The sequence below is a fragment of the Mirounga angustirostris genome, unplaced genomic scaffold (genome assembly GCF_029215605.1).
Source record: "Mirounga angustirostris isolate CCGP_5_RB_7025 unplaced genomic scaffold, mMirAng1.0.hap1 SCAF_4, whole genome shotgun sequence".
In the NCBI taxonomy this organism is placed as follows: domain Eukaryota; kingdom Metazoa; phylum Chordata; class Mammalia; order Carnivora; family Phocidae; genus Mirounga; species Mirounga angustirostris.
In genome coordinates this window covers 97,345,869-97,364,400 of record NW_026991712.1, presented here as the reverse complement: position 1 = coordinate 97,364,400, position 18,532 = coordinate 97,345,869, and the positions used below count along the sequence as shown (strand labels likewise).

At 49.2% G+C, this 18,532-nt stretch overlaps 1 protein-coding gene across 1 annotated transcript; it reads right to left on the bottom strand.

Annotated features, from left to right (window-relative positions):
* Positions 1–2,338: 2,338 nt before the first annotated feature.
* LOC123859266 (transmembrane domain-containing protein TMIGD3-like) lies at positions 2,339–17,722 on the bottom strand. The gene is given in 7 exon segments (XM_045896971.2): positions 2,339–2,465; positions 4,467–4,567; positions 5,242–5,308; positions 6,802–6,888; positions 6,891–7,139; positions 8,659–8,768; positions 17,100–17,722. Coding segments are annotated over 7 exon segments (1,035 nt in total). The 5' UTR covers positions 17,450–17,722; the 3' UTR covers positions 2,339–2,394.
* Between the last annotated feature and the right edge of the window lie 810 nt (positions 17,723–18,532).

The following is an 18,532-nucleotide window of genomic DNA, read 5'->3' as shown; positions in this document are numbered from 1 at the left end:
CCTCCGAAGGGGCATCCCTGAGGAGTGTTACCTTCATGGGGCTCAGTCTATAGCGAAGGGAGCGGGAGTGGGAGAAAAGCAGCCTCCACAAATCTCTTTTAACAAGTGTATCAGGTAGTATGTTTAAAAACTGAGGTAGGGAGGGGTGCCTGGGTGGCTCAGTTGGTTAAGCGACTGCCTTCGGCTCAGGTCATGATCCTGGAGTCCCTGGATCGAGTCCCTGGATCGAGTCCTGCATCGGGCTCCCTGCTCGGCAGGGAGCCTGCTTCTCCCTCTGACCCTCCCCCCTCTCATGTGCTCTCTCTCTCTCTCTCATTCTGTCTCAAATAAATAAATAAAATCTTTAAAAAAAAAAAAAACTGAGGTAGGGAAATTCAAGTTCAAAGAGATCAAATAAATGTAGCCATTGTCTCCCAGCGAGTAGGGGGCAGAGCAACACTTCCATCCAGTCCTTTGACTTCCGATCCCCTGCCTCTCACCTGCACACCAAGCTGCCCCACCCAGAGCAGGCCGAGTGGGCAGAGAACTTGCAAGGGAAAGTCAGGGGACCTGATCGAGAGAGCTCCTGACCTCTGGATTTTGAGCAGACGGTGGAAGAGTGGGCCCAGTGTGGGAGCGAACGGGCCAAGGAGAAACACGGTTTGGGGACGTGGTCTCGTGAAGAGGCCACAGCACAGCAGAGTGGCCGCCCCGGGAGGGCAGCAGAGCTCTTCTGTCATTGGCTGGGGGAAGTGTCTCAGGGAGGCCGCTCTAGATTTCACCAGTTCCCAGATTCTGGGCCTACAGCACACAACACTACCGACCTTGAAGTTAGAAGCCACGTCAGCTTTCCAGTTGAGAGCTAGTGCTTGCTCAAGGGCTCCGAGAGGAGTAAGCATCGTCCTAGGGCCACCCTCTTGGACATGAAATACCACACTAACTGCCCTTACCTCTGTTTCCTTGAAGCTTTCTATTTTTAACAAGAGGCCAAAACTTACAGAGTTTTGGGTTTTGTCTCCCTACCATGAAAACTGGTGTGCCTGTAGTCTTGCTGGAGGGTGAAATGAGTAATTAAATAATTGACCGTAGATTTAGAAGTTCTTCGCCAGGGAAGGGAAGAAGAAAAGGCTCTAGAACCCTGGTTTGTGGAATCAGAACAAACCTGTAGGATTCTCAGGGGAAATGGTTCTCCAGATACATAAGTATAAACCCTGCATGACAATATAGGTGTCTTCACGTATCATGGAAGATCGACGCCTGCTCTCTTGCCTTGGACAGGAGCATGGCCTAAGGGAGCCCAGACCGGTTTTGCTGTTTGTAGAACCAGTGGGTTTGTCCTTCAATACGTGGCCACGGAGGAGGGACTGGAGTTGTTTTGTGGCTGAGGAAAAAGGCAGCACTTTTGATGTTCTTGAATCTGGGACTCTGGGAGGGAGGGGGACTGGTCACAGGAAACAAGGAGCTGGCAGGAATGGGATGGTCCCCTCACCCCCACCCCTTCCCATCAGGCTGCTGAGTAGCTTCGAGTTCCCCACCGATGGAGGGGTTGGCATGGAATCTGAAGGAACCGTGTTCATGAAAGACGCTGTGAGAGCCTAGACCAAAACGTGCAGAGCAGGTGCAGAATCGTGTCAAGAGCCAGTCTCCTTGCCCCCGCCCTGCACTGACCCCGGGGCCACCGAGCATCCTGAGTGCTGAGACTGGCCGGGACTCTTGCTTATAAGACACCAGAAGAGCGGGGTTTTTATGAGGGCAATAGAGGCAGGGATGGGGAGCCCCTGGGAACTCTCTGAAATAGCAGGGAAGACTTCACATGGGTTGGGAAGGTGCAGACATGCAGGTGGGAGTTCTGGTGTTTACGGACAGTATAGCCTCCCTTGTACCCACAGCTGCTGATGCCTCCCTCAGTCTTGATTTGTGCTTCTGGATTTGACTGAATATTTCACTCACCCCACCTTGGTTTCTCACTGATCCAGAGCGGCATCCATTCAGTCTGGGGACAGTGTCCCATAGAGGATAATCTTTTCACCCAGAAAACCTGAGACCTGCTGGTTTGGCCTATATCCCTTGCTTTGGCAGGACAGCAGGTAATACCAAGGCAGAAATAAATATTGCAATATTGTACTTGAAACTTTTCCGGAAATACATTCTCCCGGGATACCCCAGGAGAAGTTAGTCGTACCAGAGAGTCCACTCAACACCAATCAGGAATTTATTGGCGAACCAAGGAAACACAAGTGATCTCCTGGCCCCCTGACCCAGATTCTGCCCCTCTTCTTCACTTGCTACTGCTGTTCTCAGCTAGCTGCAAGTGATCGCTGGCAAGTCAGAGGGTCCTGCAGAATACCTGAGAGGTCACAATCATGACGACTCTATTGCAGCATCACTTAATTTATAAACGAAATAAATCATCAGTCACATCTGTTCAGGATGAGCCATTTTCTGTGGAGTCAGGACACGTGAGGAGGGCTTCAGTGACTTGTCTACTTTGTGGGGAATAGAAAAAGGAAATCGAGTTGAGATCTGTTGCCTATCTCCGCTGCGTGTTTCTGCAGCAGAAGTTGCAAACTCTCTCATGGTGGCTTTATGGGGACTAAACACCACAGCTTGTTTTCAAGACAGAAATCAGCTGTCATTACTTGAAAGCTCATCGGTCAGTCAGTAGGGAAGCTTGGTACATGGGGTTTGCATTCACCTCTCACCAAGCTTTGGTGATTTAACGCCACTGGACCCCTGCAGAGCCCAGGAACATCAAAGCCAGAAGGGTCTTTGATTCCAGCTGCCATGTTCCAATTGCTTGAGTGTAAGGAAGTAGGCCATGGCTAACACAGGTCGCACAACTCCTTGCTCAAAAGGAATAGGGTTGGATTCCCTTGCCTCAACTTCCACAGCACCATGTGCCTTTCCTGTAGAGTACTTATGCTATCTGACAATTTTTCATCTGTGTGATAGTTCGTCTCCCTCCCACTCCACATTATAAGTGCTATGAAGCCAGATGCCATTTCTTTTGCTCGTCTTTGTATCCCCAGCATCTAGCATGGTCCTGTGCATTGAAAGAAGAGTGAATGTATGAATAAAAACTCCTGGGGAATATGAGAATGGGGTCCTCAATGTATAGAGAAGAAAACAGGCCCAGAGAAGTGAAAAGTTACCCAAGATCATGCCTTAAAGAAGTGACAATGTGTTTTGCAAACACCTACAGTACGATTGTGTCTCGAAGGGAGGGGTCTTGGGCACAACTGAGAAAGATGTTGCTTCGTCTACATTCCCCACCTCCACCAGTTCCTAAAGCTCTTAGAGGACAAAAGGGAGCCACGACTTTGATTTCTTAGGGCTCCTGCTCTGCCATGGGGCCAAATTATCACAGGGACAGTATGAAACCTCACAGCCTTAGCTTTGAATTCCAGATTCTTCTGGCTCTACCCTGTGTTTCAGAAGCACATGCTTCCAGGTGTGTGTGTGTGTGTGCGCACGCTCATGTTTTCTCTCATTCTCTGAAATGTTGTTTTTCTGCACTTCCAGACCCAGAGGAGGGGGAAGTCTGTTCATAACTTGTCTATAGTCTCTCTGTTGCCCAACATACTTCTGTGGCTTCTGAGCGTAAAAAGAAAAACATAAAAAGCTCTGCTGGCCAAACAGTGGCACTTGTATATGGTGTTCTTTCTACCTTGTGTCCTCTTGAGAGGTTAACAGAACCACCACATGGTGCTCTTGAGGATTTTGGTTTCTCTGATGCTGCCCTAAAGGAAAGGTGAACAAAAATAAAAGAGAGAGAGAGAGAGAAAGGAAAGGTGGGCAGATCCACATAGTCCCTGCTGAAAAAATTCCTATTCTCTTTAGGAAGGGGGATCTCTAAAGATCAGGTAACTGTAGAGCCCAGGGCCCAGGAAGAGCCAAGGAGGGAACTTATCAGAGGTGTGGGATCATAGAAGAAGCTTGACTGGTTTTCTGGCTTCTAGTGAGGTTTTTACCTGTAATCACCCAAAGGCAGAAGGAGGCACAAAGCTTAAGGGCCCTTCCTCTGGTGGCTGAAGACCAGGGCTGAGGCCCATGGGCCTGTCCTCTTCCACTCTTGGCCCTTCTCAAGGAGACTTTTTTATGTCTGCTTACCTAGGGGCCCCAGATGTCCTTTGACAGTCCCTCCAGGTGAACAAAAAGTTTCAAGCAAAGAGTAAATCTACCTCCCAAAGTTTGTGTGCTGGGGAGGCAGGTGGTCTTCCACACACTGGGACCTACAGTGTGGTTGTCTCAAGGCCTCCCTCCTCCCTAGTCTACACATACTCCCACTTACCAAGGCCACCATGCTCTCTCTGTCACCTCTCATGGGGCCTTGGTCACCATGAAGCAGAATCTCCTCCAGCCCATGGGCTGGTTGCATTGGCCTCCATGGGTCCAGGCAACAAGAGGAGGGTCACATTCACTCATTTGAAAGCTACTCCTTGGTCCCTTTCATTTTCCCTAATTCCCACTGCCCAGTGGCTACTTACCCCTTCTATTCCTTTGACTTCTCCTTCTTTTGGACAAATGACTGATTATAGTGATGATCCCCAAGCCTGTGATCAGTATGCAGATGATGAGAATGGACATCCTGGAAGGAGTCACAGACAGACTTCATGTGGCTCTAATTCAGTTCTCTACTCAGGATCCCCTTTCCTGGGATCTGCCCCACCCTCCCACCCCCACCCAGTTCCAGTAGCTCCTGGCCACCGTGTCCCCTCAAAGTGCTCCTGTCCCCCAGCCCAAGACTGAATGGACTTGGGCTGGTGGGTAGACCAAGCAGGGCCGAGCCCCTTCCTCAGAGACTAACACAGACTTGGAGCAGGAAGATCCAGTCCTCAGACTGGCTGGTTTCTTGAACAGGGGAGACATAAGCTTAGGAGCTAGAAACGGCCAAAATGAAAAGAAGAGAGCAGTGCAGAGAGAAAGGCAGCAAGCACACATGAGAGCAGCAAATTAGAGACTGAGAAAAAGTCCCAAAGACACTCTGGACCATTTCTGAGGGCACCATGTCCCGCCCTTCGCGTGTGAGACATTGCTCTCTCCTTAGGACGGATATTCCTTTTTAGTTAAAATACTGAGAAGACTTTTTTTTTTTTTTTTTTTGCTGCTTACATCCAAGAGTCTTAAAGTATAATCTTCTGAAAGAAACCACATGGTCACATTGAAGATCCATAGTTCAGGTGGAGAAGTGGCAGGTGCAAATCAATTGCCACGCTGTGTCACCCTTGCCCGCCTCACCCCCCAAAGCTGGTCTGTCCTCACCTGGAGTGATTGGCCTTGTGGACCACTCTGGAAGCCCGGCAGTTTCTGGTCTTGTTGCCTGATAGGTCTGCATCAGAAAGGATTTGCTGAGAGTCCAGTGAGCTGGTCCCCAAGACTGCCCTTGCCTTCTGCATCTCTGAGTCTCTGGCTGTCATTCCCTCAACCCTCAGAGAGTGAGTGTTCCAGACAAATGCTGGGCCAAGGGTGCCTTGCACGGGGCAGAGGGCAGAGGGAACAAGTAGGGGCTGAAATCCAGCCCATACTCTGCTGGCCAAGCCATACTCCCTGTCACTGGGCTCCATGCACCTGGAGGCAGGACCCCCTTTCCAGATTTGCCCAAAAGCCCTGTGTGGACTAGAAATGGCCCATGGTTAGAGAGTCCCAGGCTGAAGGCTCTGGGAGGGGACACCAGAGGCACAAGAGGGCCAGTCCAATCCTTAAGGCATGAGCCAATAGGTGACATCATTGTCACACTGTGCTCCTGACAGCCACCAAAACCCAGTGGGAGAACCTCTGCCATGGCCACCTACATTGCCTTCTCTAGCAAATCTAGCTGGGGAGGACTGGGGGCTTAAACTAAGGAGCACATTTAGGTGAGACCTCTTTCATCCCGAGCCTAAAACTATACAGTAGAAACACGCTAGGTGTGAAGGATGTCACCCATTCAATAAGATGCTTGCTAAACAAATGACTCGTTGCTCAAGTGTGAGCAAGACTCTCTTTCCAGAACCAGGAGGCTTCCTAGGGCTTCTCTTAAGTTCTTGGTTTGTTTTCCTACCGGCATTGTGCTCTGGACTATGATAGAAAGACCATCCCTCCTAGAAATGGAAACAACTGAGAAGGCACAGAAGGAAAAAAGAGAAAGGTGAGTGCTTTCCGTAAGCTCTTTGCCTGAGACAGAGGCTTTCTGATTTAAAAAGAGGTTTTGGGCATTTGACAGAAGAATTTTGGTGAGCATCTGGAGAACTCAGCCCTGGCCCAAAAGAGCAGCTGACTGGCTTAGATAGACCTCCCCCTACAGCCTCCAGTCCAACCTACACCTACCCAGCAGCCTCCGGGTGTAAACTGCACTCCTGACCCGTTTGGCCATGATCTTCACCCCGTTTCTGGGGTGCTCATCCAGGCACCTGGGTCATTTTTTATAGCCTCACTCACCTCTCAAGAAATGGATCTTCAAGCTTCTAGACCTGCAAGGCTGGCTACAGAGCACCGACATGTGATAACAACCTCAGAGCCTTTCCTGGCCAGCAACACAAAGCCCTCCCACCTGTTAGCCGCTATGAGCCTCTTCCAAATCCCATGAGCCAGATTGCTGTGAGGGAAGGAAGGCTCTAAGAGTACCCTGGAGCCCATACACACACCCTCCTCTTCCCCGAATTCCAAGTTAGTCCCCAGCCATCAGCAACCACCCTACTTTGAAGGGAAGGAGTGACCAGGTCACCCCAAAGAACCTAGGGGGAGCCTGATGTGGTGCTCCCCGGTCTCGGCGAGGATTTACCACACCAATGAACACGAACGACTGTGGGCTACCCCTGACCGGACCCCTGACAGACTCCTTACCTTTCCCAGACCAAAAATCACTGGCGAGGCCTCCTCCGTCGTCAGTCACAACCAGCTTTGTAGAATCCATGTCATCCCTGGCAAAGTGCCGCACCAGCACCAGCCCGCATCCTCCTTGGTCAGGCAGGACACAGTGAGGATGAGCTGGCTTCCTATGTCCCTCAGGGCCACGCGGTCAGTACTGTTGGGTGTGAAGGCGGTGATGGTGCAGTAGTCCCGGAAGTAGCCTCGGCACCAGTATTTGGGGTGGTCCTTATAGTGGGAATTGTAGCTGCAGTTAGCGGAAGCCGTGTCCAGCACAAAGCTTTCCTTGACCTTTTCGTCCATGACCATGGCATCTGTCAAAACACACGTGGGCATGCGTCCACGTGTACACATGCACACGCCATCGTTCCTTTAAACACATCGCAGCTCCTGCCATCCTCGAGAAAAATCAGTTAAAGCACAGGAAGCCGAGTTTTTTTATTTTGCCTGTTTTGGGTTAGCGGCTATTAGGGGCCACATAGGGTCCCCCTAAAATTCATATGTTGAGGTGTTAGCCTCCAGTACCTCAGAATGTGACTGTATTTGGGGATTGAGCCTTTAAAGAGGTAATTAAGTTACAGTGAGGTCATTAGAAAGGGCCTAATGCCACCAGACTGGTGTCCTTATGAAAAAGGAGCTTAAGATCAGACGACAGGCCGAGGGACAGTCATGTGAGGACACAGCAAGAAGGCCATGCAGAGAGGCCTCAGCAGAAACCAAACCTGCCCATACCTCGTTCTTGGACTTCCAGCCTCCAGAAATGTGAAGAAATAAATATCTGTCATTCAAGCCAGCCAGTCTGTGGTGTTGGTTCCAGCAGGCCTAACCAGCTACTACCGCAACCCTGGACAAGTCTTGTGCCCTGGCCTAAGGACCCCCTCTGCACGAATATAGGTGGCCTCCCACCACTGCTTGGCAGGGCGCTTGAAGAGTCCGAGGCTTAACTGTGAGCAGATCCTCTGCCCCTACTCCCTACTCCACTGAGGCCCCTTCAAAAGGTGAGAAGGTTTGGAGGCTTCTGCTGGCTGCATAGGGCTGAGAACAGAGGGAGTCAGGTTCTGCTCTTAGGAGCTAAGAACTTTCCATTTCCTCCGTACAAGGCCTGCAGAGGCAGCTCCATCATCTCAGGATATTGCGTAGTGAGGAAGTCATGCACACCACGTCCCCCTTGACTGTGGCTGGGGAAGTATCTGAACAAGGAGCAGAGAGGGGGGCAGCAGGGGCCCCCCTGTCTCTCAGCTTTCCAGAGGTGGGCTAGGTCCCTGCAAACGCTGCCTAGGACCAGCCTGCATGGCAGGCTCGCACCCCCATATGAATTGATACGACTTCATATTTTGTTCTCCTAACAACCCCACAAGGAAGACGGGTGATGCTCAGTCTAGAGGCCTGGGCGCTGACCCAGGGAGAGACACAGCAGCTGTCAAGGTCACCAGGCCAGTCCCCGGGGTCTCATCTCTGGGCTGGGGCACAGGCAGACAGCAGAAAGTCCCAGCCTTGTCCATCTGCACAAACACTTTTCGGGGAGAATGGGGAGGGGAGGAGAGCTTAATGCTGAGAGAGTCCAGAGCCTACGTTTTAGCTGAGGCTTTCAAATTCCTCGCAACTCTCTTTTTAAACATTTTTTTCTCCCCTCACTACCGTCTTATCAGAGCTAAGAACTAGGATGAGTTTGGACAGGATCTCTTGTCTCCTCCTTTTATTTTCCTATCCCACTCCTGCAGTGGTTCGAGCGACAGAACCGGCATTCCAAGTAGGAGAGGAGAAGGAAATGCAAGGAAATGCAAGGTGTTTGGGAAGTTTGGAGGCTGGAGATGTTCCTTCCCCATGTCTTACCTGAAGAGACAGTCAAGAAGAGCAGAATGAAGAACCCCATGACTGGAAGGAAGTGAACAACCTTCAACTGGAATGATAAACCATGCCCAGGGGTCCCAGGAATCCTGGATCTGTTTAAGGGAAACCGAGATCTTTGTGCTTCAGCTGGTTTCATCCTGTTTGGAGAGACCAGGGCAAAGGGAAGAACCAGTCAATCCAAGCAGTGCTGCTATGTATAGCTATCCAGGTTGTGCACTGCACAAGCGTACCTCATCAGAGGGATGCCATTTGTGGAAATAAACTTATTTATATAATAATATAGGCAACTGAAAAAACTGTGGGCTTCCTGGCACTCCCAAAACAGCAATGGAGATTCCCCCCTTGGATAAATGCACCCTGGTGCAACAAAGCCTTGTACCCACTCAGAAGAGCACAAGCACACACACCAGTGCTGGCACATATCCAGGTGTGCAACTGTGCCTGTCCTGCCAATGGGCCAGGTGAGAGCGCTAACTTCCCCGACTCCCAAGTGGACACTGAAGCCTCCCCCAGGGAATGGAGTTGGAGGGGAGAAGCACGAAGCTGTTAGGAGCAGATGCGCCTGGCATCTGGAGCATGAGTGGTGGACATGTGGGTGTTTGGGTGTCGGCAGTCAGGGCTGCCGCGCCCAGACTTCTTGAGAGCTTCCAGGGGCAGAGCCGGGACAAATCAAGATCTGTCCGTGCATCGAGAGAAGCTTCTCTTGGTTCCTATTGGGACTCGTGACCTGACAGCTGATTTTGAAAGTCTGAATTACAGAAGCACCCCTCCAGTAAATCTAGGCTGAACACTACCTATCACCCCCCAGAGTTAGCCCTCCCCATCAAGGGCCAGACGTGGATGAGTGTCCAGGTTGTTCAGCAATGTCCTCTCGTGGGGGAGGGGGCCTGTCTCTCATTCCCACGCGGTCAGCATGTGGGCCAGCAGCGGGCCTGCTTCCCACGCCTGTTCTACCTGTGCCTCATTGACTCCTCATCAAACCTCTGCGAGTTCAACAAATAAATCACAAGGTGGAGAAAAAGGCGGGGAGGGGAAGGGAAGAAGGAAGGAGGAATCTATCGATTAAAAGGGGCTTAGGAGAAATAATGACAAATTGCAACATATGGAACTTATTTGGATCCTGACCAAAGGTCTAGACAGTGACTAGATAGTCAATGATGTTAAGAAATTATTAAGTTTTTTTCAGATGTGATAATGACATTGTCAAGAACCAGTTTCTGTCTGAGGGGTGCCTGGGTGGCAGTCGGTTGAGCGTCGGACTCTTGGTTTCGACTCAGGTCATGATCTCAGGGTCGTGAGATCGAGCCCCGTGTGGGGCTCCACACTCAGTGTGGAGTCTGCTTGAGATTCTTTCCCCCTCCCTCTACCTGCCTCCTGGTCCCTCTCTCTCTCTCTCTCTCTCTCAAATAAATAAATAAAATCTTTTTTAAAAGATTGGTGGAATTATGAGTTCCTTTTTAAAAAAATTATAAAATCAATAAAAATAACCAGCCTCGAAGATGGCTCCTGGCATTCATGTTATTGTGCAATCCCCTTCAAAACTGAATTTGGGCTAGCCTGTGTGATCAAGAAAATCAATAAATACTGGGGTGCCTGGGTGACTCAGTCGGTTGGGCACCCAGCTCTTGATTTTGGCTTGGGTCATGGTCTCGGGGTGCTGGCATTGAGCCCTGCATCAGGCTCCATGCTCAGTGCAAAGTCTACTTGTCCCTCTCCCTCCCTCCCCTCACTTGCTCTCTCTCTCTCTCTCAAATAATAAATAAAATCATTTTTTAAAAAAGAAAAATTAATAAAAATTGCATAACAATTGATAATTCATATAGATATTGTGGTTGTATTTTTAAAAATCAGTTCTTATCTCTGAGAAAGCTACCTCCAAACGGACGCTGGGAATGGCTCAGAGATAGTGCCGTGAAACCAAAGAAAGTAGCAGCCAAAGGAGAAATGGATTGGGCACAGATATCAGTAAAGTGCCCAAGACATGAAAAGTAACATTCTAAAGCAAATGAGAGGCCCAGAGTTACAGAGAACGAACCATGTGTCTACTAGCATTCTGAGTATTTGTTGGTGCTCTTAGTTCTGCTGCTGCCTCATCAGGGTAGAATTAATTTTCACTCCTTAGATGTACAACTTAAGAAGATGAGTGGGTTATAACAATAAGCCAATTGATCATTTAAAAAATACCTTTCATAAAAAAAAAAATGTTTGCAGATGAAGTAATTTGATATCCAAAATTTCAAGATAATCAGGGTGGGACGGGTGGGTAGGGACATTAATGGAACAACATTGGCTGTAACTTGATCATTACTAAAGCAGGATAACAGCTATCTGAGGGGTCACTATTCTGGCTTCTTCACTTTGGTGTGCCTGAAGTTTTCCATCATAAATAGTAAAAAACAAAAAAACAAAACGAAACTCAGGTATGATGAGGTTCTGTTTTAGGAAATTGCCCGAGGTCACACAGGTAGTACAACACGATGACCTGATGCTAAATCTTCCACAATAGTACTCTTCCTTCTACACTAGTAACAACACGGTGAAAGCATAGAGACGTTAGACTTCACAAGGGGATGTGACATACACCATGTCATCTGAGTGGTCGGGGCAATAGACAGCTGTTTCCCCGTCCCCAGCATACCCAGTATGGCCTCCAAGGGCAGAGTGTCTCTAGAAAATGTGCATCTGGTTGTAAAAAACTGAATGTACCCATGGACAATGGCCAGACCATCTATAAAAATAGACCTCTGGACAGAACTTCTGGCCCAGGAAACCAGCGTCTTATCTCCAGTAACTGGCCGGGGAAGCCAGCCTGCTAGAGGTCAGATTTGTAGGACATCAGACCCTGGCCTCTAGCAAAAGTTCAGAACGCCAAACGATAATCCCTGTGACAATCAACCCGAAGTAGCTAGTAAAAACTGACCGCTCCCCAAATTTTTGTCCTGCTTCCACCTTGGGGCCAACCAAAGAAAGCCGAATGTGCTCTCCTAACCAATCACACGGGCTGCCCCACTTGTGTGAGCCCGCCCACAGCTTCCCCAGGCCACCAGCCTCCAGCCAGGGCGCAGCGAAGCCTCCCTGTTACCACCAGAGAGCTGGCCCACTCCACGGCCGCCTGTAGTCTCTGCCAAAATACGAGTGGCAGTGACTGACTCTCTTGCTATTGCAAGCTTGGGGGTGGCCTTTGCTTGTTCTCACTTGGTCTTCATTTACCCACAGTTGACTTGATTTAAAAAAAAATTAGGTATATAAACCCAGCTACTCAACATCTACCTTCGTTCCAGCGAATTCATAGGGAGAAGGAGGAAGCAAACCTCAGTATTGTCTGTGTAGTCTTTTTACATTATTCCTTGAGAACAAAAAACCGACGGCCACCCTCAGCTGTCCAGCTGAAAGGAACGAGCCAGGAGATGGGCTCGTCTCGAGGAGGCTCCAGCAATGCTAATCTCTGAACCTGAAACCAGGGTGGAGCTCGCCATTTCTACCCCCGCTCCTCACCAGTGATTCTTAGTTCATCTTTTCTCAGTCCACTCCCAAAGATATTCTCACTTTAAGGGCTTCCTCCGGGCCTGTGAAACATCTTAGCCCAGGGTGTTCCCATTTGACCGAAACAAAATAAAATATATATATATAAAAAAAAAAAAATACAACTCCCTGCAAACCCTCAGTGGGTTTGCTAAGCAGTGGTCTTCAGAAAGAAAGAGAGAGAGAAGGGGTAGGATGAGGAGAAAAGGAGAGGAGAGGAAAAAAAGTTTTTTCTGAGACTGAGAGACTACAGCTCATCTTATGACACCAAATGACACAGGACAGACTGCTGCTTTGTTTTGAGAAGTGGTCCCTTTAACGCAAGTTTCCCCAAAGAACAGGTGCTAAGTGTCGCTACAACAAACACTAGAGATTGTAAACTAAGAAATGCCTCTGTTTGGGACTGAAAACTAACCAGCACTTCCCTCAAGGGTCCAGCTGGGCAAAGGCAGCTTCTGGGGAAAAGCATGTACAAGGGTCACCAGAAGCCACACAGTAAACCCAGGGCATCGTCCTGAGGGGCATTTTAACAAAGCACAAAAATTAATTGATGGGTTGGGGAAAAGCCCTAAATCAAACAAGGGGATGCCATGAAGGGAAAAAATTGTGGTTTGGCGGGCGGCGCTGGGATTTTTAGAGAACAAAGATCCCCAAATGTTGAAGGGGAGACTGACGAGATGAAGGTAACCTCCCACACTTCCAGGGACAATGGAGGCAGGTCCTAGTCATTCACCTTTAAGATACGATTGTGAGCTGCGCAGGGAAGTGGGTGGGTCGGTGACCAACTCAGTTTGGCATTAGTAGCAAAGTAGATATAAGTCTTTAAACTTTCCAGACAGTGTTCATTCTTCCTGGGGTGCAGGGATTCTCGAGAAGTGAGGACCTTTACTGAGATGAAATGTTAACTAGATAAATATGGTTATTGGGCTCTGGCCTAAGATTGCCATCAGGATAAACTTTCAGAACTGGCTAAGAATTAATGTTTAAAAAAAATCTTAAGTACACTTATTCTCTTTGAAGTGGTTTAATTGAAAGCCCCATCTTGCTGCTCTCCTCAGGCTCATATACTCATTGTTTGGGGAGAGTCCACAGCTGCAAATTTGGAGAGACCAAACCAGAGATGTCCTCTTGAATCTCCAGAGCCACACACAACACTGGAAGGAGGTGACTGGGACTCTGTCCCCGCCTGGTGTCAGGATTAATGAGACATCAGAGATAGTACCTAAGGCAACCCCCCCCTCCAAAAATCCAGCAGTTCTCCCAGCATACAAACCATTGTGTGTATCCAGGCATCTGCTAATTGTCCATTAGGTGAACTTGAGAGGTTGAACTTTGGAGAAGTTCCAAGTCCCTCTTTGTGTCTGAGAATAGATGGTGAGGAGCTTGGGTTCTCCCAAAAGGCAGGGCTGAGTTTAAATCCTGGCTTTACACTACTTGTTAACTGTGTGACTATAGACAAGTTACTTAACCTCTCTGTGCCTCTGTTTTCCTTCTGCATAATGGACGGAACAATAATGGTGGCACCTACCTCAGAGATTGTCAGGAGCAGAAGAGCTCATGTATGGAAAGTGCTTAGCGCATATAAAGCACTCCACAAATAATAGCTATCCTGTGTCTCTTTTCTGCCTCTTTTGATCCTTCTCTAACAATTGACGAACAGCTCATCAAGTTGGCAAATGCTCCAATCAGCCCAGGAAAAAGGAGCGGGGTGTTCCAGGGCAAGGGATGAGGGGCCCAGATTCAAACAGGTGAACGTGGCGTGGTTCCCGGTGGCAAGCAGCTTGAGTGCCAAGAGCAGCCAGCTGGGTCTGTGAGCCCCAAGTGACCCTGACCCTCAGAAAGAGCTACACGACAGTCAGCGGTCTTTTATTTACTCAAAGACAGTTACAGGTGAACTCAGCAGTTTCAGTCCCCCTTTGTGACACTCTGTTCCTGCCATCTCCCTGGCATGTGCTGGTGTGGTTCCACAATGGAGTGGACCTGAGTCACCACCACACCCATGTCCAGCGGGATTGGGACCTTTCATCAGTTAAGTCAACGGGGCATCCTTCAGACTGACTTCTCCTCCTGTTTGGGGAGGAGGAACACAGGCAGTAGTAATAGTAAAACATTCTCCTTGAGTCAGGCATGCAGAACATTGAACCAGAGAAGAAAGACAAGAAAACAATTAGATTATAGGAAGGGGCTTTAGTGGAGGTACAAGTGGAGGCAGCCAGTCAAATGATCCCCACCTCAGTAGAAGAAATTAAGGACGTGAAAGCCCCTGGCTCAGGTGGATAGGTCCTCAAGTGTTTACTGATGCTGAATCCGAAGGTCAATGGGGTGAAGAGTCATCTTTTCCAGATAACTACTCAGAGGTCTGATCCTTGCTTGGGTCCAAGGAATCAGAGGACTGGCAGATCATACAGGTTTTGAGGATCAAAAGATAGGTCTCTTTGAACTTCTTTATTTTATAAGCATAGACAATAGGGTTCATCATGGAGTTAGCATGGGAGAGCAGAATGCCCAAGTACAGAAAAATCTGTGACACCTCACCATGAAAGTAGGTGATACAGTTGATGATGGACAAAGGCAGCCAGGACAAAGCAAACAGGAAGAGAACCAGAAACAGAGACTTGGCCGTCTTGAACTCCCGTCCATAAAATGCACCTGTCTCTTTGGAACTCGAAAAGTTCTGATTGAGTTTGTTCCGGATGATGTAGAATATGTCAAGATAGATGGCGCACATGACAATCAGGGGGATTAAAATCCAAGTGAAGAAGCTGAAGTAGACCATGTAGTCCAACCTCACGACAGAACGGAACTGGCAAGAAAGGAAGGTAGCATTTCCGTGGTACTCTGAGGTCAATTTCGTGTTCCAGCCAAACATGGGCGTCAGTCCCACCAGGAACGACACCAGCCAGCAAAGGCCCAGGGCCAACCATATTCTTCTTTGAGTGGTGATCCTCCTGTATCTGTTTGAATGGAAGAGAATGGGTGAGTTCATTTAGGAATTGCTAAAGGAAGGAGCGGGGGCGATGGGGATGGAGAGAGCGGGCATTCCAGCAAACTTCTCTGGGGGACTTTTTAAAAGAAATATGAGGGGCGCCTGTGTGGCTCAGTCGTTAAGCGGCTGCCTTCGGCTCAGGTCATGATCCCAGGGTCTTGGGATCGAGCCCCGCATCGGGCTCCCTGCTCGGTGGAAGGCCTGCTTCTCCCTCTCCCACTCCCCCTGCTTGCATTCCCTCTCTCACTGTGTCTCTCTCTGTCAAATAAATAAAATCTTTAAAAAAAAATAAAAGAAATATGATGTAGAATGTGTTAGACATATGTTGCCACTCTCATAGCTCCATTTCCAGCCCAAGAATTCTTTGGTTTGTGGAAGGTAAGAGTTTTCTATGTCTCTTGGGATCGCCTACCCAAGATGATCTTGTTTTGTTCGGCTGCAGGGCCGAAGGCCATGAGTTCGACTCTGCCTCTCCCACACCGCCCTCTACCTGTGCCCGCCCCCGTTTCTCTATTTGCTCTGGCAACCACACTTGGTGTTCGAGTCACAGGGCTGTATGGAGGCACAGAGGTCATGCTGAAGTGTTTCCAGGACCTCAAACGACTCGTCCAACGAGAGGCACCATTCCTCCTTCCGCCGTCCTTCCTGACAACATCCACACAGGCTGCAAGAAGGACACTGGGGTGCCTGGGTGGCTCAGTTGGTTGGGCAACTGCCTTCGGCTCAGGTCATGATCCTGGAGTTCCGGGATCGAGTCCCGCATCAGGCTCCCTGCTCAGCGAGGAGCCTGCTTCTCCCTCTGACCCTCCCCCCTCTCATGTACTCTCTCTCATTCTCGCTCTCTCAAATAAATAAATAAATCTTTAAAAAAAAAAAAAGAAGGACACTGATTTTGTTACGTACTGACTGTGTCCTCGGGAGACTGTATCTCAGTTACATCTCACAACAAACTGAAGCTAGTTTTACGACAATCTCCATTCCCTTACCGGTGACTGGGTGAGGGAGGATAACAGTAGTTACAGCCACCATTGAGTGAGCATAGACCGTGCGCAGGCATTTTCCTAAGAGCCTGATATGTGTGACCTATATAATTTTATGAGGAAGTGGCAATTACTGTCCCCACTTTATAGGTAAAAAAAAAAAGAAAAGAAACAGAGGCAACCCGGACAAGCTAGAAGTGGCAGAGGTAAAATGGAAACGACGTGAGTCTGAGTTCAGAGTATCTTAACCGCTGCAGGAAGACGAGGAACCAAACAGCAGAAGTCACTTGCCCCAGCTCAAATCTCAAGATCTGGCCTTTGAGCCTGGGCTTTTTAGTATCAAAAGCTTGTTTGCAGCTCCCTCCCCATGTCTCTTCCCCAAGAGCAGAGAGGAGGAGAGCAAGCCGATTGCCATTCAGGACACCTGGGGAATGAGATGTCTCCATTTGGCGGTCTGTTCTGTTCTGGTCTCATCACATGAAACGTTGCTACTACTTTCGGCAATGGAGAACTTTTTTTGGTCCCCTCCTCAACTTGGAAGAGGAAGCAAAACTAAAATAACTTTAAAATAACCTCCATCTGCAAAGAACAGAACCGTCCATTTATTTATCTCCTCCTATCCTTCTCTGTCTGCTCCTTATGTTATCCAGTAGGTCTCTATCATTTCTAAAACTCAAGAACATTTTTCACCAATTAAAGATGCATCAAGCTAGAGACGCTAATAAAAAAAATAGTAAATAAAGATGCATCAAGCTTTCATCCTCTTTAGCTATTCCCCAGTCCCAGCTCAGCATTGTTAAACCCCTCACACACCAAATGGGGCAAAGAAACGTAGTGCCCTCTTTCAAGATCAGAGGCCAGACTGGATGTGTTTTCAGGGAAGAAGCCCCATGTCCCAGGCACCTGCCTCACTGCCCCACTCTGCCCCCTCTTACCTGACTGTGAGTTTGACTCGCAGGTATCGGTCCACAGCAATGGCCAGCAGGGACATGATGGAAGCATGAGTGAAGATCAGCAGCAGGCAGGTCATGAAAAGGCAGTTATAAAAGTCGATGGTGATGCCCAGGCTGATGACAATGGCCAAAGGCATGACGAGCACCCCAACGGCGATGTCAGCCAGGGCCAGGGAGACAATGAAATAGAATGTGGTGGTCTGCAGGCTGGGGTTCAGCTTGACCACCCAGATGACCAGCAGGTTGCCCACTATGGCACAGAGCCCGATAACAATCTCCATGGTGATGTAGGTAACCTTGGCCAACAACAGGGCAGTGCTGCTGACAGCCATCTTGCTCTCCCCAAGCGTGCTGACGGGATCCGTGTGGCCCAGGGAGCCTAGCTCTTGCCAGGCATCTCGCTAGAGGTCCAGATGCAGCAGCAACAGTCTGAAATTCACGACTCGCTCATTCCTTCTCTTCTCTGGTGGGACACTCCCTTGGAGACCCCAGCTTTTCTTAGAGAGAGCCCATCCAGGGGCAATCACTTTCTGCCCCTTTGCGGGCCACACGTCCCTGGGCTCCCGGAAACGTGAAGGACAGTTCTATGTGGGTTGAATCTGAAAGTGCCGCTTCTCTTAGTTCCCCAGACAGACACGCTCAAGGGCCACTCGGGCTCCATCCAGATAAGCAACCCTCTTCAGGGGTGTTTCAGGAAGTGAGATGGGCCAAGAGGAAGCATAGACCAGGAACGCTCAGCAAGAAGATGGAAAGAGCAGGAGAGGGGTGTGAGTGGCATGGAGAAGGCTCAGAATTCATTTACTCGGGCACCGGATGGGAGTGTAGCGCTGCGTGGGAGAGCAGTAGAAGCACGGACTCGAATATTCTGGCTTTCTGCTAGCTTAGCAGAAAGATCCCGTGACAAGGAGGCAAATGGGAGCCACAGGGGAACAAGAACTAGATTTTGGTGGCAGCCTTAGCCAGAATTTATGGTTTCTTGGCGCATGCTACAGATTTAATGTTTGTGTCCCCCCTCCCCCCAAAAAATTTATAGGTTGAGATCTGAGCCTCAAAGTGACAGTATTAAGAGGTGGGGTCTTTGGGAGATGCCTGGGTCATGAGGATGGAGCCATCATGCATGGGATTAGTGTCTCATAAGAGACACCCCACAGAGCTCCTTCACCCCTTCTGCCATTCACGAACCAAGGAGCTGGCTCTCGCCAGACTCCAAATCTGCTGGCACCTTGATTGTGGGCTTCCCAGCCTCCAGAACTGAGAATTTCTGTGACTTATAAGCCACCCAGTCTTTGGTATTCTGTTACAGTAGCCTGAACAGACTAATACAGTGCAAAGCAGCAAGACCTGAGAATTGAGTGGCATGAGTTGACTCCTGGCCAGGCACAGCTGGGACCCAGCTTTTGCCTCAAAGATCCTTT